At 46.4% G+C, this 25,290-nt stretch overlaps 1 protein-coding gene and 1 pseudogene across 1 annotated transcript in view; both read right to left on the reverse strand.

Annotated features, from left to right (window-relative positions):
- Positions 1-25,290, reverse strand: part of DGLUCY (D-glutamate cyclase) — a 121,490-nt gene that overhangs the window by 29,449 nt on the left and 66,751 nt on the right. The window contains 5 exon segments of the mRNA XM_037832060.1: positions 523-645; positions 2,196-2,346; positions 5,347-5,545; positions 7,307-7,460; positions 11,553-11,674. Coding sequence (XP_037687988.1) covers positions 523-645; positions 2,196-2,346; positions 5,347-5,545; positions 7,307-7,460; positions 11,553-11,655 — 730 coding nt within the window. The 5' untranslated portion in view covers positions 11,656-11,674.
- On the reverse strand, positions 21,576-22,972 carry LOC119531157 (annotated as a pseudogene).

Here is a 25,290-nt window from a genome sequence, read left to right on the forward strand (position 1 = left end):
CCAGTATTTATTATTTTTTAATGTTTTCTTATCTTACTGTGAGCTACTTAGAGCATCCTTTTGTGTCTCTTCACTGTACTATCACTCTAGATCTTTGAATAAAAGGTAGTAATACTATGGCTTTCAATCTTACAAATCCCATTTGATATGGTTTGTTTAGTCATATTTCTTGGCCTCACCTTTGTTTTCAAGGCCACACTGACCTCCAAAGTGTCTCACAAGGTCACACTAAAGGTTGGTCCTTCCATGTGAATAGACTGTGTGGCTTTAGCAGATAGGAATATATCGAATCAGAATGTACTTGAGCTGAAAGGGATGCCTGGCCTTAAGACAGCATGCCCTGGTGAGGAGATACAGCCCTCGGTTTAAACAAGAAAGCTAGAACCATCTTCGTAGTGGGCTGTAGGCCTATGTTTTTGTTTTATTATTTTATTTTTAAAATTATTGTATTGTAAGCTGAATGTAACCCATCAGGCTCCATTCTAGGTAGAGTAATTGTCCCCCTTTTCTAGAAATACGTACTGCAGCTGCTGACAGCTTCAAGGCTGGTCAGCTGAGAAGACCAGAACACTGGAACATCCCCTGGCCGACACATTGCAGCTTCCCCGTAGTCAGGTTTGGAAAGATCTTTGATTCCTAGCAGTTCTGCATATGGGAAAAGAAAATGTAGAAGTCAGTCATTCCTGCACTGGCAGGTACCATTCAAGTAAGTCATTGAATATACGTTTGTGCTTCTTTCTCAAAAAGGCACTCTGGTCACAGAATTATTTGAAATGGTATCTGAGAAGGAAGAGTAGGAGAAATGGCATGGGGACTTTAGCAATAGACGATTGTGATGGTTAGGTTCATGTGTCAACTTGAATAGGTTATAGTATCCAGTTGTGTGGCCAACCAAGCACTGGCCTGATTGCTACTGTGAGGATATTTCATGGAGTTGAATCATCAGTCAGTCGATTACATCTATGGCTGATGATATCTACAATGAACAAGAGGAGATTGCCTTCAGCAATGAGGGATGTCTCATACAATCAGTTGAAGGCCTTAAAAGGAGAACTGATGATTTCAGCAATCAGAAGAGAGAATTTCCATCTCTACTTCAGCCAGCCAGCTTCTCCTGGGGAAATTCATTAAAATCTTCATCGGAGTTCCAGCTGGCAGCCTGCCCTGTAGAGTTCAGATTTGCCCATCCCCACAGATGCATGAACCAATTCCTATAACAAATCCTATGGTATTTACCTACACACGCACGCACGTGCACACACACACATACACACAAACACATATATATCATGTTGGTTTGGTTTTCCTGGAGAATTGTAATACTAAGATCCTTGATACCTTATAGTCTGGTCTAAGTGATGCAATTTCAGAACATGGAATCTCATGTGGTCACTGGAAAGAGTTTTGGGGCTCATTCAGTCCAACATCTTCATTTTTTGTACAGACCACCCAAAGCATCCCTAACCCGGGTCAAAGTCCTGACAAACATAGCAAAGATGAATGTGTTGGACCCAACCTATTCCATTAAAGATAAAACAATTCAGCAGACACTTTGCTGTTGGGTGGTCCCAGGCTCATCTTTGTACGATGAAGGCAGCAAGCGTTGATCACGTATTTACACAATTCATGATTTTATCTGATTTTGTTACACAGCTGAGCAAGTTCAGGTACCCAGAACTCGGACTCTCACCAAGGCCCCTTCCAAGCTCTCACAGATCCTCCAAGAGCCACTAAGAGCCCTGTGGGCAGTTTTCAGGTTTTTGGCCCTTCACCCTGAGCCTTGGACTGAGCTAATACACTAGGACCAGTGGATTTTCATTTGAATTAACATTTGGAAGTCTTCCCTGGCCCAGATACGCAGCTCAAGTCTCAAGGCAGTAATTATCCACCACACTTGCTGCCCCCATCCGAAGTTCTTTTAAAGTTGGCTGGAGCTTTATGTACATTAAACCACTGACGGGTGAGGCTGGCTAGTTCCACCAAGGGCAGCCCCTTTAACCCTAAGGGAATCTGTAGGAACCAGCCCTGATGTTGCTGCTGGAAACTTTGAGTCTTGTCTGGGGGCATCAGCCCTGAGACCCTTGGGAAAAGATGAGGACAAGCTGTGAGGGCCCAGGAATGTAGCGAGTTCCTGTGTGCTTATCAAGCCCAAGTCCATGTGAGGCTGTCGGGATCAGGAACAAAGGGACACTCACCTGGGTCACCGATATGAACTGGTTGCCCATGCTCACCCTCCACGGAGCAACTGGCCCGCACCAGCCTGTCCAGCTTGTCCTTGGGAATGGGCCTCATCGTGACCACCAGAGGGCAGCAAAAGCCAGCAAAGGAGGCACAAGGCACCAAGGTCTGACAAAAAAATCAAGTAAAATTTTTTAAAAATAGAATTAGCCCAGATACAGGCTCTGAGCACCAAGAGTTCAAGGCAGCTGAATGAAGGCGGTGGCCCCAGCAGCTATGATAAAAACATAGCTTCTACTTTCATGTGTCATAGAGACAAGTACTTTTGCTGACAATTACTGGTTTAAAAAGGGAATCGTAACTTTTTTGTGCACCACAGTCCCCTTTGGCTGTCTGGTGATGCTATGGGCTCCTGCCCAAAGTGATGCTTTTAACTGCATAAAATGAAATGCAGAGGATCAAAGAAAACCAATTATGTTACAAATGCAGTTACCAAATTAAGAAAAAAAGTGATAAAATGATATATGCGCTTCTTCATTAACAGCTTAAGGAACAAGACATCAGATCTAAAAACCATGATAATTTTGAGGTACTTAACAGCATACAGGACACTTTGAGACATGTGGAAAAACTGTAACTTAGTGACATGAAACTATCCGTGATTTCTCTTGGCAGCCACAAAGTTCAAGGGTCTGCTGATACCACCATGTTTGCTGCCCACATTCATAACTGATGGAAATGCTAAACTTCATTTACAGGTTATGAAAACGAAAATCTAATTTACCCCCCTCTAATTCCATGGCCCCTCTGAATTTTATCCACAGACCTCAAGGGGGCCCATGGACCACAGAAGAACCTCTAGGACCATCTGAGGCAGAAGGGCCCAAGGGAGGGTGCTTGGGAAGAGGAGATGACACCTGCTCTGCTTCCTGTACCCACACAAGGGACAGAGGCCTGTCCTGACACCCGCTTAGCCTCGTCTCACTCCTGCATCAACAGAAGTTGCCCAGGACAACCTGCGTGACTTTCACTGGGGATATTTGTTTTGTTTTGTTTTGTTTTCTGAATAGTTTCTGGTCCCTGCAATGGGGTTTACAAAAGCTTTAGGACATAGCCCAGATTATAATCTCCTGGGACAGTCTTGGCTGCTGCCTGTAGGGCTCACCATTACCACCCTGGCAGCAAGATGAAACCCGGGTATGCCTGCCAGCCTGGCGTCTGGGTAATGGCACTCGGGAGGGACCACAGGCCAGGGACACCCCCAGGAGGCAGGCAGTGCTCCCTGAGGCTGAGACACCTCCCAACTGGGGGTGCACTTTGTCTCCCCAAAGCTGCCAACTGAATCCAGTGTGGTCTCCCAGGAGCCAATGGGCAGAGGCATCAATATTTGACTGACAGCTGTACAGTGACCATCAGAGGCAATGAGGTGACATAGAAACACCAGGGCACTGGGATAACAACAACAGCCACGTGGAGCATTGAAAACGGGCAGGGTTGGGGACTGAATCATGCCTCCTACAAGGCACATGTTCAGGTCCCCACCCCTGGCCCTGTGGGTGTGAACCCATTTGTAAAGAGGACCTTTGAAGACATCATTCGTGAAGGTGGGCCCTAACTAAATGGGGGTGGGGGGCCTGGTCCAATATGGCTGAAGTCCTTATAAACAAAGGAAATTGGTTATAGAGAGAGAAGCCACTGGAGAAGCAAGAAGATGGAAGTCAATGGAACTCTGAAAATAAAGGAGAAGATGCTGCCATGTGCACTGCCACATGACAGAAAAACTAAGGAATCCCATAGACTGCAAAGGAAATTAGACACAGAGAAAGCAGTTATAGAGAGCACCCAGAAGCTGGAAGTGAAGGGAACCCAGAAGAGAAAGGAGAAGACATCACCATGTGCACTGCTATGTGAGGAAAAAAGCCAAGGAACCCCAACGATTGCCAGCCAGCCAGAAGATACGGACCCAAGGAGGAAGTAAGACTTCCAGCCTCTGAAACCCTGAGCCAGTAAATTCTTGTTGTTAAGCCAACCCATTGTATGGTGTTTGTTTTAGCAGCTGAGAAATAAACATTTCTCACAGACATCGCTTAATGTTCACAGCTCTTGCTATGGACATTTCACAGACGGGAGCCAGGAATCCTGAGTTCCAGTCTGGCTTTGGGACTTGGTTGAGACCCTTCCTCTTTCTAAGCCTTGGTTTCCTCATCTACAAGGAAAGGCTGGACACGATGAGCCAAGAGACTCTCCCAGCTCTTTACATGCTACGGAATGACGATGTGTGCTAGGGCCAGACCCCGGGGCCCGCCAGGAGCTGCGGTTCAGCCTCCGCCCTTCCCCAGCTTCAAGAAAACCGCTGGGATGCTCGCTTCACACATGAAAGGCAGCACACACTATGGGCAGCTTTGTTTCTGATCAGAGGCAAGAGCCCAAACCAGGCAAGTTTTAATAAATTGCTGGAGCCCAAGATTAAATCTCCAATCTGAGTCCTCCATAAAGAAAGAAACCTGGAAGGCTGGCTCTGTTTACACTGGCCGACCACTGATGTAGCCAAGTAAACTCTCAGTCTTTAATTAAGTGCCTAGGACCCCAAAGGAGTCAGTGGGGTAAGGGAATCTAGTTCTCTCACCCTGACAAGTACTGGCGGGAGTAAAGCCTCTAAGAGGCAGCACTGCCAGCAGCCATCGTGAGCCAAGAACATGACCCAGATTTCCTGACGTGACCCAGACGTGACGCAGCCCCTAATGGCCGGGCTGAGGCTCTGCCACAAATTCCTGGACAAATGGAGAGCCAGGCACATTCCCCCTCAGGTGACACTCCTCCCAGCCAGGGCGGATTTTCAAAAATCGCACCGTGGTGCCGACATTGTAAGAGCCAGGCAAGCTGCAAATTGGTTTGGTTTACACAGTGGAAAGGATCAGTCCAAAAGGGCTCGAATGCTTCACACTGGGTGCTCACGGCAGTCCCAGAGGTGGGGCAGACGGGCTGCTGGTGTCATTTTCCAGCAGAGGAAACAAGCTCAGAGAGGTTGAACCTCTTGGCCTGGGTTGCACAGCTAGAAAGTGGCTGAGCTGGGGTCTTCTGCCTCCTGTGCCCACGCTGTCCCCACCCCACGAAAATACAAGTTGACACATTTTCAAGTCATTTGGCCCTTGAGGGCTGTGTCCTCACCTTGTAGGCGCCGGCGTGGGCATGAGCTGCGGGGTCCCTTCTGGGGAGCCCCACCTTCTCCAAGGCCCCTTCCAGGGAGCCGCTGCAGCCCAGGAAGAAGGCCACCATGTCCTTCAGCTGCTCCGAGTACTCGTCCAGGGAGGTCAGGCTGCCCGTGCAGGCACCAAACTCGTATTTCCAGAACTGGGGACAGCCCATCCTGGTGACACAAAGGAAAGCTGACAGGCCCCTAAACCCTCAATATGGCCCTGATGGCTGCCTTTTTAAAAAGGACTAGGGAGTGGGAAGAGAACATCTAGTGCTAAAATTTCAGCCACTGACACTGAGGTAGGGGACACAGCTTCCAGCAGGGGGCCTTGCTGGCATCTTTCCAATCTTACCACATGGGAGATGGCGTGTGGAGAAAGAATCTATCCCCTCCCTCTGTTGTAATTCCTGTAACCTCGACCGGAGGCCAGCCAAACCAGCAAGAAAAGAACAGCGATGCCCTCTCTGCACTGAGGCAGTGCTGGCAGACCAAAAGGGACAGTGGGCACGTGTCTCATGGAATTGCTCAGTGGCAGCAGTGGATGAGGACTTTCTCTTTCCTGAGAGAAACCCTTCTGTGGGGTTGAAGGGCTTCTTTGGTTACAAGTCTATCCTTCATTCACTCTAAAATCATTTACAGAGCAGCTCTTCCATGCTAGGCAGGCAGGAGGCAATGGGGCTACAGGGAGGGAGAGGACACTGCCCCAGCTCTTAAAGCGCTCACAGTCCTATGTTGGTTGATGGGACTGCACTGAAAAGAGATATCTGAAATATAGAGCAGTCTAGGTACAGCAGTAACACAGAGGAGGGAGAAAGGAGAAAGTGATGGAGCTGGGTCTTGAAGGATGCATAGGAGTTTGCCGGGTAGGCAAGGAGGAATGCATATCCTAGGAAAAGGAACAGTATGTGAAAAGCATGGCAGCATCAAACACCATGGCCCATTGCAGGGTCTGCTCTAGGAGTCTCCAAGTTGGCTGTTTACATTGGCTGACCACTGATGTAGCCAAGTAAAAACCTCAGACCCAGGGAGGGCCTCTGTGGGACCCTCCCTCCTCTGGAGCCCACTAAAGGGTAAAGGCAGAATGTCCCCCAGTGGCGCTTAGGTCTTCTGCCACCTGTGTCCATGCTGTCCGCAACCCAGGAAAATAGCCAGCTGATTCACAATTTCAAGTCATTTGGCCCATGTGGGTGGGGTGACTGGGGTGCCGGGGGGCGGGGGCAGGACTGAGCAGGGCCACGTCACCACAGGTCTCGATACCAAGCTAAGGGGCAAGCCATGAGAAGGTGCTGAAGAATTTTGAATACGGGAGCGACACAGTCAGATTTAGTCTGAAAAGTCACTCTGCTGGGAGAGGAAAAGATGGGGAGGAGGGCGAGCGGCATGGAAAGGATGACTCTGGGACCACGGGACCATTAAGAGGTGGTGACAACCTCAGTGAGAGATGCCAGCCCAGGCAAGGATGGTGGAGAAAGGCAGCCTCGCTGGAGAGGCATCAGAGAAGCAGAATCGGTAGGGCCATTTATAAAACCTGGGAGAACACACACCAAAATAGCGATGAGGTCCATCTCCAGATGCTGGAACTACAAGTGTTTTTATTTTCTTCTTAGCCCAGTGCAAACGGATTTCTGGCTTGGGTGATTAAGTGGGTGGATAATAATGCCAGAGGGATTTCTCCAGGGCTGGACTTTCTCGGTTGTCCCAAAGATTTTGCCCAGGGCAGGGGCAAGGGGTAAGGATAGGGGAAGGAGTGGAATGGGTTGGGAGGGGGAACCCTTTCCTGAGCAACAGTCATGAGTGAGTCTCCATGCCAGATATTTTGGGGTTCCTGAGGCTGGAGAGGCAGGTCCCCAAAGATAGACATTTGACTGCAGCTTATGGCCACCCCATCTGGCCACCCCTAAGACTTAACCTCTGGTAACATGAGCTTCTTACCTGGTGCCCGAGTCACCACCCAGGGCTGGCAATGTCCACTGGCCTGGCTTGCATCGGCCCAGCAGGGGCAGGAGACCACGGTTGGTCTGGCAGAAGCTTTCGAAGGCTGGGGCGAGGGAGCTGGGCAGGACCACCATGCTGGCTGGCCGGGGCCCTGGGTTCGGAGAGAGTGGGGACAAGTGCACAGACAGTTGCTTCTTGGCAACCTTTCCTTAACTTTTAATTGAAGTATAACATACACGCAGAAACGTGCACATATCTTAAGGGTATACAGCTTGACGAAATTTCAAAAAATGAAACCAGCACCAGGAAACAAACAGGACATTATCCACATCTCAGAAACCCGCCTTGTGCCCCTTCCAATCACTCAGCGTTCTCCTCCCCATTAAGGAGAGTCACTGCTCTAACACTGCAACTACTTTTGCCTACTCGTGCCTGTTCTTCATATGTTGGAATAATCCACCATGTGTTTTGTGAGCCTCGCTTCTTTTACTCAATGGTACGTTTGTGAGATTCATCCACATTGCTGCATTTAATAATAGTTGGTTCATTCTCATTGCTGTGTGGTGTTTTATTACATGAATGGATCACAATGTATCTGTGCAAATTACTGCTGATGGACACTGGAATAGTACAAATGACACTGGGTATTACAAATGGTTTGCTGCCATGAACATTTTGGTGCGTGTATTTGGGGTACCTTTGTATGCATTTCTGTTTGGTGTATATCTAGGGTCATAGGGCATGTATACATTCAGATTAAGTAGAGACTGCCAGGTGGTTTTCCAAAGAGGTTGTACCAATTTACGCTCCTGTAAGCAGTGCGCGAAGGTACTGGTTGCCCTGCCGCGTCTCCAACACTTGGTATTGGCTGTCTTTTCCATGTTAGCCATCCAGCAGGTGTTAGTGGTATCTGCCTGAAGGACTAAAGTAGTTGAGTGCCTTTTCCTACATTTTATTAGCCATGCAGATATCCTTTCTGGGGAAGAGACTGTTCAAGTCCTTTGGGCAGATTCTTGACGAATCAGGCTCATAGAAGCCTTGACTCTCCCTCCAAAGAGAGTCTTAACAGAACAACAGAGGAAGGCCCCACTTGCTCCCCATGACCTCCTCTGGTGGCCACCAGCGACCCTCTGGAACAGGAAGTCCTTGGGCTTCAGAGGCAAACAGATCTGGGTTTGGATCCAATTCCCTCTCTGGTCAGGCCATGGCTTAGCATCCTCAGCCTCAGTTCTCTTGTCTAAAGTGGCAGCAACCATGGAACCTACCTCGGACGTTAATGTGTGTAAATTATCTGACCCGTAAGTTAACTACCTGAGGAAGCAGGGGTTAGAGTGACATCCATTCCATTCAATGGAATCCTGTATAGATGTTTAAAACTATGGTACAGAAGAGTATTTAATGATATTAAAAGATGTTCATGACATATCATTAAAAGAATACCAGGTAATGAAATAGTATGTTCAGCATAATCTTTTCAGAAAATCAATGAGAGAAAGGACTAGAAGACTACATCTACATGATAATCATGGTTATCTCCAGGTGACGGGACTGTGGATGATTTTAGTTTTCTTTTTTTGTGTTTTTCCCTCATTATTCTAAAATCTCTGCAATAACATGTCTCGCTTCTATAACTGGAGGAAAAACAAATAAGGAAAGTTTTGTTGCTCCAAAAAAGGATAGTTTCCTTTAAAAAGGCCATCCTAAAGAAAAACAGAAAATGTATGCCCTTTTGGAAAAATAATCTTACTGGCAATTCTACATATGCCAGATTTGCTCTATCAACCTGTGGACATTTCTTTTCTGCAATATTTACCATGTGTTTACTGTGTGGCAGGATCTCTGTGCCACGTAATTTACATATGCCATTCTCTGTATTTTATAAATGGGGAAAATAAAGCTCAGAAAGATGAAGTGACTTTCCCAGGGTTCCATGGCTGGTGGGCGGCATGGACAGGATTCAAACCCGAGTCAGTTCCCCTATCACTGTGCCAAATCTGCTGGACCGAGGCGCCGTCTCCTGGGGTCAGACCCACCAGCAGCTGCACCCGTGCCTTCTTCCTCGGTGACTGTGGCTTGAAGTCAACGCAGCCATCTGCTGGGAACAAGCCAAGCTGGGCTCCTACTCTTTCCGGTGGTGCCTGGAACTCATTATCTCAAACCCTATGGTGCCTGCCAGTGCTGCAAACAGACTTTCAGAAGAGGACAGACTGGACACCCCAGGTGCCGAAAGCCCAGGGAAGCTAACTACACGTCTCCAGCAAGCCCAGCATGGCTCCAAAAATAATGTGGAGTATGATGGAAGGGAACACAGCCAGCCCTAGGCCTCCCATTCCCTGCCACCCCCTTCCCTGCCACCCCCTTCTTATCCCCAAAGCCTATTTATTACGTGAACAAATTGGATTTTTAACATGGTATCAGGAAGGCATTATGCACACAAAGCCTTCTTTGTTTCCTTTTTAATTAAATGTACTATAGACGGCACTTTCTTTGGTTTGTTCATTCCCACTCCTAGTACCAAAGTTCCTGGGTCGTCCACTTTAGTAACAGGCTATTATGCCTCCCAAGTTTTAGCCAAGGAAACGGAGGGTTCCGAGAGGTTAAGAAAATTAAGGTCACTCAGCTAGTGAGCATAAGAACTAGAAATTATATCCACATTGGTCTGATTCCAAAGCCCACCCTACACTGTGGTGAAGGATCAGAGATTGGTCCATGAGAAGCCAGTTGGCACCAGAGTATTGACGTCCTTGGGATGGTGCTGTGTGCATTCGTCAGCAGAAGACAAACAGCGCTCACTGACAGGCAGAGAGCTACCAGAGCACAACGGGTGGTCTAATTGGGGTTGAGCTAGAGTTTGCTGATTGTGTATAATGGGCTCCTGGAAGACTTACTACCTTGATGGATCTCTACAAACCACACCATCCCCCAGTATCCATGCCCTTGAGGAGCCTCTCCCCCACTGACTCTAACCTTGGCCATGACTTGCCTTGGCCAATGGGACATTAGCAAGTTTGATGCAAGATGTTTGATATGCTCTTATGCATTAGGGTTTATCCTCATGGAATACTTTCTCTTGGAGCCCAGAGCCACCATGTAAAGAAGTTTGGCCAACACTGTTGGAGAAGCTTCCCGGAGAGAGAGAGATGCTAGGCCAGTCCCAGCTGTGGACGCTCCAGACATGTGAGTGAAGAGGCCATGTTGGGTGTTCAAGTGCCAGCAGATGGAATCACCCAGCTAAGCCCAGCCTGCCTGGATTGCAGATTTGGAAGAATTGTGATTTTAAGCCACTAAGTTTCCAGACACTTTGTTATACAACAACAGATAACTCTGTTGGCCTATAAATAGGAACAGAAGCCAGACATGTCTATAACTGAAATGGAAATTATCTTGCTCTGGTACTTTAAATAGTGGCGCTGGTTCTCCCTTTGGCACTTCTACCATAACCAGGAAAGTATTTTTTTACATATTTTTTCTTTAATTGGAGAAGCTATAGGTTTACAGAAAAATCTAGCAGAAAATAAAGTTTTCATATAGTTCTCTTACACTTGCAGCTTTCCTTATTATTAATATTTTAGTGTGGTACCTTTGTTAAAACTGATGAAATGATATCATTATAATTATACTTTTAACTATAGTACATAGTTTACATCAGATTTCACGGTTTGTGTTGTATTATCCTATGGTTTTTAAAAATTTTACTCTAGTAATATACATACAACCTGAAATTTCCCCTTTTAAACCTATTCAAATATATAATTCAGTGGAGTTAATTATATTCACAGTGTTGTGCTACCATCACCACCATCCATGACAAAACTCAGAAAGGTCATTTTTACTGTGAAATTTTTCAGTGATGACTTAGACATCCTTTTCTCTTGCAGGAACTTTTAGAGCCCTGGGTGTCCTTCCTGGAGACAGTGGGTAGCACTGTGTAGGGGGACTTGGCCTGAATCAAAACTAGATTAAAATACAGCATAATCAGGAGCAGTTTCCAGGAGGGATAACCCCGCTCATCATCTGAGGCCATGGGTGGTTCTCCTCCTGGAGCTGAGATGACCCAGGAGAACCAGTCGGTGCCAGGCTACCTGATGAGGCTTTGTGCCTTGAGTCTGGCCCAAGGTGCCAATCTCTTCTGGGGACTTAAGCAGTGACCGGTGCTGACATCATTCTCCTCCCACAGAAGCGAGAAGTCTCGGAATTCCTGGACCCCATGAACTTAAAAAAAAAATCATCTAATGCCACTTACCCCCAACCATTCCAGATGAGTTTCTGATGCTTAACTTCTTTTGTAGAGTCAAACTCCTTATGGCAGAGGGAAGGCAGGACCTCAAGAAGAGTGGGAGGGTCATGGTGCAATCCTTGAACAGGCTGCAAAGAATCCAGGAGAGGGGAAGAAAGGAGCAGAGGCAAGTTAGAAGGCAGCAGGTTCAGCGTGGGAAACCACCTTCTGCAGGCTCTTCCTGGCCCTGCCCTGGGATGGGGGATGTTTGGGGCAAGCGCTCCCCTCCGCCACCTCTCGTTTCTAATGAGAAGTTTCTGACATGCTACGGACTTTGCTTTGCCTGTTCCTGGCCTGGAATGTCCACCCTCCCCTCCCCGAGGGCCTGTCCCTTCCTCAGAACCCGGCCCAGCACTCAGGGCCTCCGTGAAGCAGCCGGGAAGCTCATACGGGGCTTCTCTGCTCCCAGAGGCTTCTTTGAGCCACTAATTTTGGCCTGGAGTCCCCATGGGTCTGGAATTGCACTTTAACTCTGAACCTCATCTCTCCCTGGGAGACCCCGAGGGCCCAGGGGGCAGGGGCAAAGGTAAGGTTTCTTCCACTGGCTACAGAGCACGTAAACCACATGTTAAGTAAGCCCTGAGTATCAAAAAATATTTATAAGTAAATGAATAAAATGAATGAATGCCACTTGCAATCACAAATGAAGTAGCACACTGGAATTTCTGTCTATGTGTGACTCCTGATTTGGATTCCCAGAAGGTAGGAATTTTATATTTTCATCTTTATATCTTACTCATACCCCAACTACTCTAGGCGTGGTACCTTACACAGACTTTTGGTGAATGAATGAATGAATGAATGAATATTAATATGAATATGAATATTGTAGATTTAAAGAAAGAGAAATGGTCTCAAAGCTGTAGGAAATTACACTCAGAAAGAAATCCTATAAATTGACTTCTTATCTAAGAGAGGCTTCAATGTGTCAGTAAAATCAAGAGCTAGATAGCCACATTGTGTTGGCCCTCAAGGCACAGCCCATGTCTTTTTCACCTCAGTATATCCAGTGTTTAGCTTAGTGCTTGGCACAAAAGTGGGAACTCAATGTTTGTTGAGTGCAGAACAGATAAAAGGATGATTCAAGGGCAGTCCCCATGACAAGGGTCTGGACAAGCCTGATTTTTCCACAACTCCTACCTAAAGAGAAGAACCCAATGAGATTCCAAACCAGCAATTTATGTTTTCAACTCTAATCTCATGGATAGAAAACCATGTAAACCCAAGAACTGTTCTGATGGAAGAATTTGAAATTGCATCAAATCTCTAACAGACAAAACAAAAAGCTTCTTGCCATGGAAGGAGGAGAGATGTATTTAGAACTGGCAGTGAATGCTTTAATAGACCAGAACACACTGCCGCAGGGTCACAGAGGAGAGGACAGTCTGTCTTGCTGGGCTGGGGCGGGGGTGCGGAAGGCGTCAGGTAAGGTCAGAGCCCACACCCGAGATGAAGACGGGTTGAGGCTTAAAACAGCTGCTCTGGCAGGGAGGGCCAGTGCTTGCCTGCTGAGGTCCTGCCCGACTGCGGCTTCCCAGGGTGACTGCAGAGGACTTAGCACCTCGGCCTGGCGCTCGGCGAAGGTCGAAGAGAGAATCGTTCCAAAGAATGTTGGGGACAGAGCCAGACCCCGCTGATCACTGTCCTCACATCATGTCTGGGGGAGGGAGTGGAGTTTACCCCAAACCCACTGAGGTGGGGAGGCCCCCACAGGTACCTTTTAACCCCCTCCCTCATTATTATTCCTTAAGGCAGCAGATGCAAGCAGGGCGCTGTTTTGCAGCTAAACTGTAGCCAGAAAACCGAAGTCTGAGAGCAATTGCCTTTGCTTTATTTGTTTATTTTTTATTAATTTCAGTGGATTCTAGGTCATTTTTGTACTAACAGTTTCCTGACCAGGAGATAAATGAGTGTAGCTAGAAATCCTGGCCTGTGAAATGCATGCTGGGGGTATGCCAGGACTGACACCTGCCATGCACACTGGGAGGGAAGGAAGCTGAGAACCCCCATCTTTCAGATGTCATCCCCTTGAAGGCATGGGCCAAGAAGACTGAACTACATGCTCATTGGCTCCTACCAAAGAACTGCCTTCAATATACCAGAGAAAGCCACTCCCATAATACACCATCACACCACCACCTATATGGGGTGTCCACTGTGTGCCAGGCATTGCCCTCAGCCATTTATGTGAATCATCATTTGATTCTTCTCCACAGTCCCACACAGAAGACATGTTAATCCCACTATAGACAAGGAAACTGGGCCTCAAGGAGGTCAAAGAAGCCGCCTGAAGTCCCATGGCTAGAAAGTGATTGAGCCCAAATCCAAAAGAAGGTCTAAGTTCATGCTTGCTTGAGATATATCTATCATCTAACTTTCCTATCTATTCATCTATCTGTATTTATCTATCTATCTACCTACCTACCTACCTTTCATCTATCTATATCTATCTAACCTATCTAACTTGTGGTGGTAACAGGAATCACATTCTCAGTATGTCTCAGGAAAAGTTACCCCCTATAAGAGCCTCTTGAGCCCATATTTCTGGGGGGTCTAATTCCTGAGCCTCTCAGGCATCACCCCAGGGTATCTGGTGGACTCGCTGCTTGAGTAGCGGAGGTGACTCGTTCCCCAGCAGCATCTTCAGGAAGGGAGATGGGATACAATCAGTGAGCGCTGGCCTAACCCAGAGACACTGCCTTTCTGCTGAGAGATCTCTCTGTTCTCTTTAGAGAATAACAATCAAAACCACAAATATCTTCTCCAACACTGATTATACCAGAGCCGGGGCCCTGGGCAACTGACTCCTTAGCAGGATCTGACAGACCCAAAACCCCAGTTTAAAAATATCTGAAATTCTGCCATTATAAAGTCATTCCTCTATCTACCCAAGGAACCCAGTTCCAGGAATGTATCCTACAGATGTGCTGAAAGAGTGAGTGAATGACAGAGTGACTGGGGTATATAGTAGCACTGTCTGTAACAGAAACAATTTAGAAATAGGAATTGCTTACATACCCTGACTGGTTTAACAGAGCAGCTAAGTAAACTATGGCACATGCATATCAATGGGATACCATTGTAGCCACTAAAAAGAATGTGGAAACTTTGACATCCTCATATGGAACAACCTCCTACAGATGTAAAATGAACAAGACAAGGTGGAGAATCCATGCACCCATGTTTCATTAGTATCCACAAGGACCATCTCTGGAAGGACGGGAAAGAGCTTAGTAAGAGCAGTGTCTGCAGGGAGGGGAACCAAGTAGATGGGGGTCTGGGTGGTAGCAGTGCCTACCACCATGGGTTTAAGTGACAGTGCCCTCTGGAGTTGTGCAATGGGGTAGCCCTGATGGAAGAGAGACTTGATGCTGTTATCCTTTCTGCACCTTTTGAATAATACAACATGCAAGTATGACCTAATAAAAATAAATAATAAATGCAATTTACTTAGAAATTTAACTTATCTCCTGAGAATTAGGTCCTGTTCAAATAACTAAAACATTATGGTAAAATAAACTCATTTCTTCTGAGGAACTGGGTCTTACAAAATGTTTCATTCACTCAGTAAGTATTTATTTAGCCCTAACCATGTGGTATACACTGAGTAGACAGAGGTGAGTAAAACACAGCTTATCCTCATTTAAAAATGCATGCACACCTGTAGTATGAGTGCCATGGAGATAACAGCTTTTGCTGACTGAGTGCCCACAAAGTGCTAGGTATACCGGATGTACAGGATGGCTAATCCTCACGGCATCCTGTGAGCTGGGCCATGCCTTACCCCTACTTTGCAGAGTTAGAAACTGAACGAGAAAGGCCAAGCAACGTGCACTTTGTCGGGTAGCTCAGAGTGGCAGGGCCTGGATTTGAACCTTGGATGCCAAAGCCTTAACCTGGGGGTGAACTGATAGCTATCTGATCCCTAGAAAGAACTCAGGGAATAGTGACATGGACAGATAGCATTTATTTATTCATTTTATCTACCTAACACATACCTGGCCTTGTGTATGAAAGGAGGGAGCAAAGCAGACCAGATGTCTGTCCTCTGGAAGCTCACTCTCCAGTGGAGGGGTGGGTGGACATGATAAACGAGAAAACAAAAAGATGGTTTAGGGAAGAAAAAGCTGAGAGGGAAGTGGAAGGTATCAAGGGTTCATCACTGTCATGAAAAATCAACAGACTCTTGCTAGTTGCTTTGCTTCCACACCAGGTTTGGTCCCTTGTCATAAAAAACCTCCCTAAAATATTGGTTTGATTTCACTAGAGTCAAACTATAGCTTCTTTCACTATTACAAATCCCAAGGACCATTGTTGCTTTGAGCTCTATTCTAGGAAGTCAGTTTATAGAAGCCCTCACCCCAAACCTTCAACACCTCCAACCTTCTTCCTATGGATCCTAAACTCTTTAGGGTGTCACTCAAGGCTCTGCTCTCCACTTTCCGCACTCCAGCTTCCACAGGTGTAATTGTCTACCTTCCTCTCTGTTTCCCTCACACAAATTCTCTGCTTTGGCCAACCTCCTCTACTCAGTGGCCTTCACACTTATTAGACAACCCTCAAGGCCCTCACCTCCCACTCCTCACCATGTCTGCCTCTAGGAACACTCACATTCTGCTATTCTCACCCATCCTGTGGCATCACACACACCTCCTCTCCCAGCTTCCATTTCCACACAATCCCAGGGTTCTCCTCGATTTGCCCTGAAAACTCTCCCTCTCTCGCAGATTCCAGGCCCCAGGGCTTACCCAGGCCTGAAGGAGGGGTCTGCTACCCCAACCTCTCCGTGAACACCATAAGGTTCCGGCCTCCTTTATGCTGTTCCCTCATGACAAACACTGTCCTCTCCCCCTCCAGCTGCTGGGCTAACTCCATGCACTCCCCAGGGAGGTAAAGACCATATGTCTCTACATCTATGCTAACTGTGGGGTACTGGGGGCAGGGAGGAAGTTGGCTTACATTCCCACCCTTACGAAGGCACCACCACAAAATTAACTGGCTCCAGACACAATCCATCCATCTATCCATCCACCCTTTTATCCATCCATCCATTCATCCATCCTTTTATCCACCCTTTCATAGCATCAGGCATCCTGGTGAAAATCACAGATTTTGGGGCAGACTGCCTGGATTCTAAACCTGGTCCTATCACCTAGGATGGGATCATTGACCTCTCTGTGCCTGTTTTCTCATCTATAAAATGGGATTAATAGTGGAACCCACCTCATGGAACTGCAGTGAGGATTTAATTAGTTAACCCACGTGGGATTCTGGAACAATTCCTGGCACAGTCCACAGTCAGCGCCATGGAAGCACTGGCTATGTTTACGACTCTACGCTCGGCATGCTGGAGATACAGCAGCGGATAAGACAGTCACAGCCCACGCTCACAGAGGGTTTACTGTCCCAGGGGATAGATATTAAACACATAATTACTATCATGTCTGTCTCCTGTGGAGAGACAGAGACATACACAGTTAACTATAACACCATGTGCTACGTGCTCCTGAGCCACATGGGCTGGGGGTGGAGGAGGAGATGGGGCTGAGTTTAAAAGGAAGAGTAGGGGTTAGACTAGCAAAAGGGAAGGAGGGAGAAGGCACTCTGGCTGGGAAGGGTGGGAAGGGAGACATGGTGCAAGGCCAGAGGAGCAGGAGAGAGGGGCTGGGCAGGCGGGCAGAAGCCAGCTCACAAAGTATCTTCTATTAGGTCGAGGAATTTGGATTCATTCTGAGAGCAATAGGAAACCACAGAAGATTTTCAGCAGTGGAGCAACTTGACAAGACTCCCCTTTTATAACAATCCCTCTGGCTGCAGATGGGGGGTGGACTGCAGGGCAGGCGGGCGTGGGGTGGGAAGTGGGGAGCTGGCAGATGAGCAGGGAGGCTAGGCCAGATAGACGGGCAGGTGTCTAGAAATTCTCCCTCCCAGAAAAGAGCCTTGCACAGGGAGAGGCTGCCTACCCCACTGAGTGCCCTGCAAGACGAGCCAGTAACGTTCACTGCCCATAGAGGAGCAGCCCAGGCTGTCCCCAGGAGCAGGAACATGCACAAGGAAGAAGCTTTTCCTTGCTTTCTCTGCCTTGCACTTCCGCAAGGGAAGGGCTTTTGTTTAATTTTTTATTTTTTTAAATCTGTTTTATTCATTGCTGTATCTCCAGCACCTAGGAGAGAGCCTGACCCATGGAAGAGATCCGATAAATGTTCACTGTTTAAGGGAAGGGCAGGACAGGTGGCGCACAATGGAAACTGAGATGGAGCAGCCAGGGAGGTGGGAGAGAAACCAGGAGGTTCAGACGCCCAGGGAAGCAAGTGCTTCAGGGAGGGATCTGTGGTCCTGGAGGTCAAGGAAGATAAAGACCAATAAGCATGTGTTGGACTTGGTAAGCCTTGTTCTTTCTTCCACACCACCACGATGAGGCCATCCAGCTCTGTCAGCTGACAAGCACAGGAGGAGAATCTTGTACATACACAAGATTATATTAACAACCTTTTAGGGATACAAAAATAAATAGAAGATACAGTCCCTTTTGTTGAAGTTCATAGTCTACTCAAACAATACCCCATTATTCACAGGCATAAGGAATTCACAGTTCCACAAAGCTCCATTTCTGGTCTGTGTCGCTGTCCTCTGGATCACTTCCCCAGGGCCCTGTGATTTGATAATGGAAGAACAGAATAAGTAGGTGTATAGACCTTGTCTCTCCACTCATTAATTTTTGTGGTGGGAGTTACGAAATGTTTGCCAAAAGAGTTGCTGGTGGTAGCCTAAATACAACTACCAATTTGCAAAATAAATGTTGCTGTAACGAAGAAGAAGGTATCCTAACTGCATAAACATTTCATACGAAAAATGTCATTACAGTAATGGAGACAAAAGATTGGGGAAATGCCTGCAGTCACAATTAGTATTTCTTCATTTAATTGGCCAGAGACAAGTGCTCCCAGTAGGCAAAGGATGGTTAACAAAACAAATATCTTCAATCAAAGCAAATGGGAGCCCCTTCTCCTTTTTCTTCCGGAAGATATGTGTGCCAAAGTGAGGTAGGAATTCATGGTGGGAGTGGGGGTGGGGAGCCGGGGAGTGATAGAGCCCAAGACGGACGAGGAGGGCCCTGGAGGGTGGCCTGCACTGAGCTGTCAGAGCCCGATCAGGGTGAGGAGTTCACCTGTATGTGTGTGTGTTGGGAGGGGCAGGGTGTTGGCCTGACGTGACCTGCTCAGAGTTCAAGGAGAGTCAACAGAGCAGCTGTGTGGGGAAAAAGGTGTCTGGAAATGGGAAATTGGTTAATTCAGGGACTGACCTAATAAGCAAATATATTAAGGGTAAGAGAACCCAGGTGCTTCATTGTTGGAGAAGAGAGTTACAACCATGGAAAGGAAGAAAATGAAAATAAACCCTGTGTTTTTGGATTGGAACTGGATATATCTAGCGAAGATTAGTGTTTTCAAATATATAGAACGAGATATAAAAATAATAGAAGTGTGGAGTGTGTGTTGTGTGTGTGTGTGTGTGAGCACACACACACACATGCAAGGAAACATACTCCCTAGTTCTGCCTGGGAGCAGCAACACTTCAATAGTAATGAGCATACCTAGTGCCCAGATCTTGGATTCTGAATACCATGTTCCATTAAAATGAATCAAGACTCTTTGGAGAAATGGTTGAATCTAGGTCTGGGGCAAGGAAAATATCAGACGAGCCAGAAAGTGAGACTGTGCTGAAAGAATGATGGGGGCACATTGAAAGGATGCGGATCAAAGGGGCGCTCACTGGTCAAACTGAGGAAATTTGAGCTTCATAATAAATAATAATGGCAACAGATTATAACTCATTAACTAAGATAGGAATCCTTTAGTCCATACAGATAGAAGACATAAATAAATGGATTAAAAATTGATGAGGAATGGGATTATTTGCACAGATTCAAAGTACCTCCCCATAAATGCCTACTGATTACAATGAGACAGAGTAACTTTACAGTGGAGAAGACTGGTGGACAGCACCTTAATCAAGTGATCAAAGTCAACATCATTAGGTAGGAATAAACAAAAATTTTGAGCTCCCTGGAGGGGTGCAGTGAGATGAATGCGGCGTCACTGCTGTGATATTCCTGCCAAAGATACATAACCTGAATCTGATCATGAGGAAACATGAGACAAACCTTAACTGAGGAACATTCCACAACATCTGTCATCTGCACAAGTGTCAAGGTCATGAAAGTCAAGGAAGGAGTGAGGAACAGTTTCAGACCTAAGGAGACTAAACAGAAATGAGCGCAGTGCATGACCCTGCACTGGATCCTTGGCTACAAGAGAGGCTACTGAGATAACTAGCAAAACTTGAACGGAGTCTGAGGATTTGATGGTACTAATGCATCTGTGTTAATTTCCTGAATTTGAGGGTTGTGTTGTGGTTAGGCAGGAGAGTGTCCTTATATGTAGGAAATACATACAAAAGTAGTGGAAGATGGGGCATCAGGACAGCTTGCTCTCAAATAGCTTGAGAAAAAAAAAGGGGTATTTTGTACTGTACTTGCAATTTTTCTGTCACTTTCTGATTATTTCAAAATAAAAAAATAAGAAATAAACTTTGAAAAAGAAATGATGATTGTGAAGATATACTCACATTAAATGTTAAGTTTCACATCTGATGTGAAAAGTGATGCCATGGTTAGCGTGTTTTTTGAATGGAATATCAAATATTCTTTCCCCCAGGGATGCTGTTCCAATTCCATGGAAAGTTGCTCATCTTTGGAAAGGAAGATTTTTGTTTGTAAGCTTCACATGGCCAAATATTAACTTTATGATTCTGGGTAAATTTGGGAATAACTGTCTGCCCAACACGAATATAAACTTTCCATTCCTAGAGAGTTACAGAATATTTGAGAGCCTTGTTCTTCAAAACGAATCTGCTTTTAGTTACTTAGCCAAATAAAGCAACCCAACCAAGTGGCAAAACCCCAAGTTATGACTCTGCTGTGGACAAGCAAGACAATTCCTTCTGTTTCATGGTTTGCTTGGCCTGTAACACTGGAGCACATGTGTTTGCTTTCAGTGTTGAGCTTCTGCAATAGCTCTATCAGATCCAATTCCTACAACCACAAAATATGATATATAGAATCCTGATGTAGGTTAAATTTATGTTGCTACTAACAGTAAATGCTGAGTCCCATGGTTCTATGGGTAAGTCCTAAAAGCAAACCATGCAGTTGCTTTAATGACATCTAGCTACCCTTAGCTACACAGCTCAAAGGTGTGACCTAGAAGCCTATTTAAAGGTCACCATGAGCACTCTCACTTGGCTGGGGTTGCTGGAGACTCCCTGACCCTCCACGGCTGGGAAAGGGTTAGCCTAGTGGGGATCTGGAAACAGCCACCATCTGTGTATGCAGAAGATACGCTGAACTAAACATCAAAGACCTTCTACTCTTTGGGCCTCAGTTTCTTCATCTATAAAATGTCAGACATGTCAAAGCAGACGTTTCTTGAGCGTCTTCTAGTTCTATGATTTTCATAATCTGTGGCTATGTAAGCAAGTATTTATGGGTTTATGGTGGTATTGCTTGTTAAGTCCTTTTTTTTAAAAACTTTAACCTCTCCTTTTTATTATCTTTTAGTTCAGTTTATGCAATAATGTGTATTTTTGAAAGAATTCGAGTTTACTGAATAAAAGACATTGTTTATGGTTCATAAAGCAATTAAAGCAAAGTAAGTTGCTGAAGGGGTAGCATTTAGTGAATTAAATAATACACACTTTCCAACAGATATACATTTATACATAAAATGAACTGAAAAAGAAACTGCTTGTTTTAGGGCAGTAAAGCAGATTTACGTACAACAATCGATTAGTAGAAAAACACAAGAAAGTTACTATGCGATCCCACCAGAGGTTTCCTTGATTTTAAGAAAACTACATTTTTTTTTAGAGGTTAAGGCTATTAAGTTTACAGAAGCACAAACACCAAAACATTTTAAGTAAAAGTGGTTTTAAGGGATAAAAGTATGTTTTCTATTCTTGGCATAAATTTTAATTTTTTTCAGTGGAATCAAAACTTCCTGAACCCCTTTCAGTGACATCCAAAACTTGAACTTCCTCTATTTCTGGATAAAAAATGCATTCACAAATCAGCTGTGCAATTCGATCACCCTTTTTCACTTCAAACTTTTCTTTGCCAAAATTAAACAGCACACCACCACTTCCTCTATAGTCTTCCTCTATGACATCTATGAAGTGTTTTGCAGCTATGCCAGAATGTGGAGCTAGTCTTCCATAACATCCAGAAGGAAGGGCTATCTGAATGTCTGTTTTCACAAGGGCTTTCCTTATGGGTGGTCCTATACAATTATAGGCACTGTACAGGTCACAGCCTGTAGCCTGGGTGACCCCTCGGTTGCAGCCATGGAGTGCTCCGAGAGCAGGGCCAAGCAGATATGCACACCCCTCCCTCCTCTGTAGACTGGGCGCGCTTGCTGGGGGAGATGGCGGGGGTCTCTTCAGAGCAAGGCATGGCAGTGCAAAGAGGGGAAACCGGAGCGGAAGAGAGAGCAGAGAACCAAACCAAAGAAGCAGGATGAGGCCTGTGGCAGGAAAGAGCAAATCCTCAAGTCCTTTTATGTTATTCCTCTGTTGGGTATATATGTGTTTGGGTGTGTTTCTTTAACTTGAGAGTAAACTTAACTCTCAGTTGGCCAATGCTTAGAATTATTGGTCTCGGAACCACACTTTTGTCCAGAATTATACTTGCCCTACCCTGAAGAAGTATCCCATCTGCCAGGATAAATATATGGAAGCAAAACAGAGGCCCACTGTGGAAACAGGTATTATGGGACAGATAAAACAACACATATCTTTTAAACTGAATTCTCTTGTGCATTAGGTTTAAAGGCTGTATGTTTTAGAAGTCACACGATTGGTCTAAATCCAAATAAAAATGAGCTAAGCTCCGACTGGGTTCATTAACATGCATCCATCAACAGCCAGACAGATATGGTTATGCAAGCGCTTTCAGATGGCTCAACTGTTTCAAAGTCTTTTAGTCCGTTAAAAGCTGTACCCAACAAACAGCTGAGGCTGGGCCTAGGTCTGTGCTGCCCAAGGTTTCACAAACTGAAAACCACAATTGCAGATGTGAAATTATGCCCCACACTGCTCCGTTCTCTGACTTAGATCCTTTGAGATTCTGTTTTATGACTATTTCTGAGCACCAGATGTTTGGGATGCTGCCCTTTTCTGTGTTTTATAACCCACTGCATAAAACCAGTGGCAGTTTCACACCCAGGCAGGCTTCGGACCGTGTGTCTCCAAAGGTGGGGCCAGGAATGCTGGAGGTGTTAGTTCAGGGGTGATCGCCGTGCCGGGCAAAGGCAGAACTCCTTGAGCAAGCTCCTGGGAGGACTCAGAGAAAGGATCCCCATGGGTGCCCCTCGGAGGGAGGGTGTGCCATGTATCAGGCACACATGTATCAGGTCACCGTGCTTGCTATGTATCAGGCACTCTGTGCATTGCTTTACTTACATATTCTCCTGGAATCAACACCAAGCTCCTTCGAGGCAGATATTATTATTAACCCTATTTTATAGACAAAAAGACCAAGGAACAATCAAAAAAGCTGAGGATGCAGAAGGGGCTTGTCCCTGTGAGATGTGTATGCATATTCCCATTTTACAGATGAGTGAATGTGGTCCAAGGCCAGTCACAGCGAGACAGAGGCTTCGAGGGCCTTCCACAGTGCCGTCTTCCCCACTGGCTGCACGGTTGGTGGGCCTGGGGCGTGGCCCTCTCGGCTCCACAGCGGCCAGAGCGCCAGCAGAACCCTCAGCTCCACGATGCCTTCTGCATTTCCATGGGAACAGCCCAGCACCACACAGGACTGTGTGCTCCATCTATTTCTATGGCACCTATCACCATGGCGCCTACTTGCGCTGAAAAGCACAGGCTAAAAACAGAACATAAAAGGGGGGCAATCCACTTTCCCGCAGCTGTTGTTATACCTTATGACTGCTCACATGTACCTTTTCCACTCAAGTTTCCTGTGTTTTTGTTGCACGTGGCCTTAAAAAAAAAGGTTAACTATCCACATTAGCATCATCTTGGGGGTGGTATGGCCCAGTCTTTAGGAAAGTCTCGGTTGACTTGTTGCAGGTATACAATTCACCTGGAGGGAAACTACACAGGACATGGCTCCTGTCATGGTTTGTTTCTGGGCCTCACACAGGATGTTTTGGTGAAGGGGGAAGAAGTGGGGAGTTGTGCACAGACAACGGGAGTTTATTCTGACAGAGAGGATCACTAGCTTTCCTGGAAATGCTCTACAGGGAGGAACCCACCAGGCCAAATAACTTCCCTGAAGGTTTTCCTTAAGTTAACAATTACTCTTCAGGGCAAAGCACTTAACCCAGTTAGTCTGGGTTAGCTCTGGGTTGGTCCAACAGAACTTGACTTCGAATCCTGACTCAGCCACTTGCTAGCCATGTGAGATTACTGGGCAACCTCTCTGAGGTTTATATTCACTCCTCTGTAAAATGGGGATACGCATCCACAGCTCACAGGGACAAACCCCTTCTGCAACCTTGGCTTTCATGCTTGTTCCTTGGTCTTTCGTCTATAACATAGGGGTAATAATAATATCTGCCTCGAAGGAGCTTTGTGATGATTCCAGGAGAATATATAGGTAAAGCACTGCGCAGAGTGCCTGATACATAGCAAGCACTCAAGAAATCTTGGCGACAAGGGTGTGGGGAGGAGGACAGCGATGCCAGTTGGGACAGCCAGGTGCCAGCCCTGCCGCGTTCTCTGTGGCCTGACTTCCGCCCTCCATCCCTGAGGGTCGGATGTAAACAGGGCCCCCCGCCATAGTGGACCCCTCCTCCCAGCTCCCGCATTTATCAACCTCCTTGGGCATAACAAATATAGGCAAGGACCAGCTCATGCTTCTAAGCAGGTGGCACAATGCAGAAGGGTCAACGACCCGGGCATCTGCGGTGACACACAGGACAATGAATTCTTACGTACTTGAGAAAATCCCAGCATGGGTACCTGCTTGTGGGCGTTGCAGCGGAGCAGCTCTGGGGGCTCAGGTCTCCTCTCTGCTCTTAACTCAGTGACTCTGGACAAATTATTTACCCTCCCTTTCCTTCCCTAACTGTGAAATGGAGTGATGCCACCTGTCTTGGAGGGAGGTCGAGAGTGTTAAAAGAGGTAGGAGGAGCCTCTAGCCCAGGGCAGGCATGTAGTGGGCTCTCAGTAACTGTGGGCTCCCTTCTCCTCCCATCTCCACATTGAACATTTTAAAGCAGAAAATAGTCTATTTAATGACTATAAGATTAGCTTTTATAATAGAAGGAAACAGGCCATTTCCTGAATTTGCCGGTGGTGCTGCTAAACGTCACAGTATAATTCCCAGGCTCACACGGAGCCCAAAGCCAGGGGGGCTTGATGGGGAATGGTGGGGGTTGGTCACTCTTGTCAAGGGCTGCCTACTCCCTACAGTGCCCCCATTCCCTCTCCAATGCTCCATTTCTTACAATTCACTCTCAAGAACACCCAGCTCTAGCCAAACAAATCTGCGGGCTCTTTCTAATATGCAGCTTCCTCAGTCCTGACTTTTCTATTTTATAAAAACCATTTTCCTGTTGTGAACACTGTGGTTGTCTCCCTGCTGACCCTCCCCTCCCCCAGGTCCCAACTTCCATTTGGGGCTCC

Source organism: Choloepus didactylus, chromosome 4 (genome assembly GCF_015220235.1).
Source record: "Choloepus didactylus isolate mChoDid1 chromosome 4, mChoDid1.pri, whole genome shotgun sequence".
NCBI lineage: Eukaryota > Metazoa > Chordata > Mammalia > Pilosa > Megalonychidae > Choloepus > Choloepus didactylus.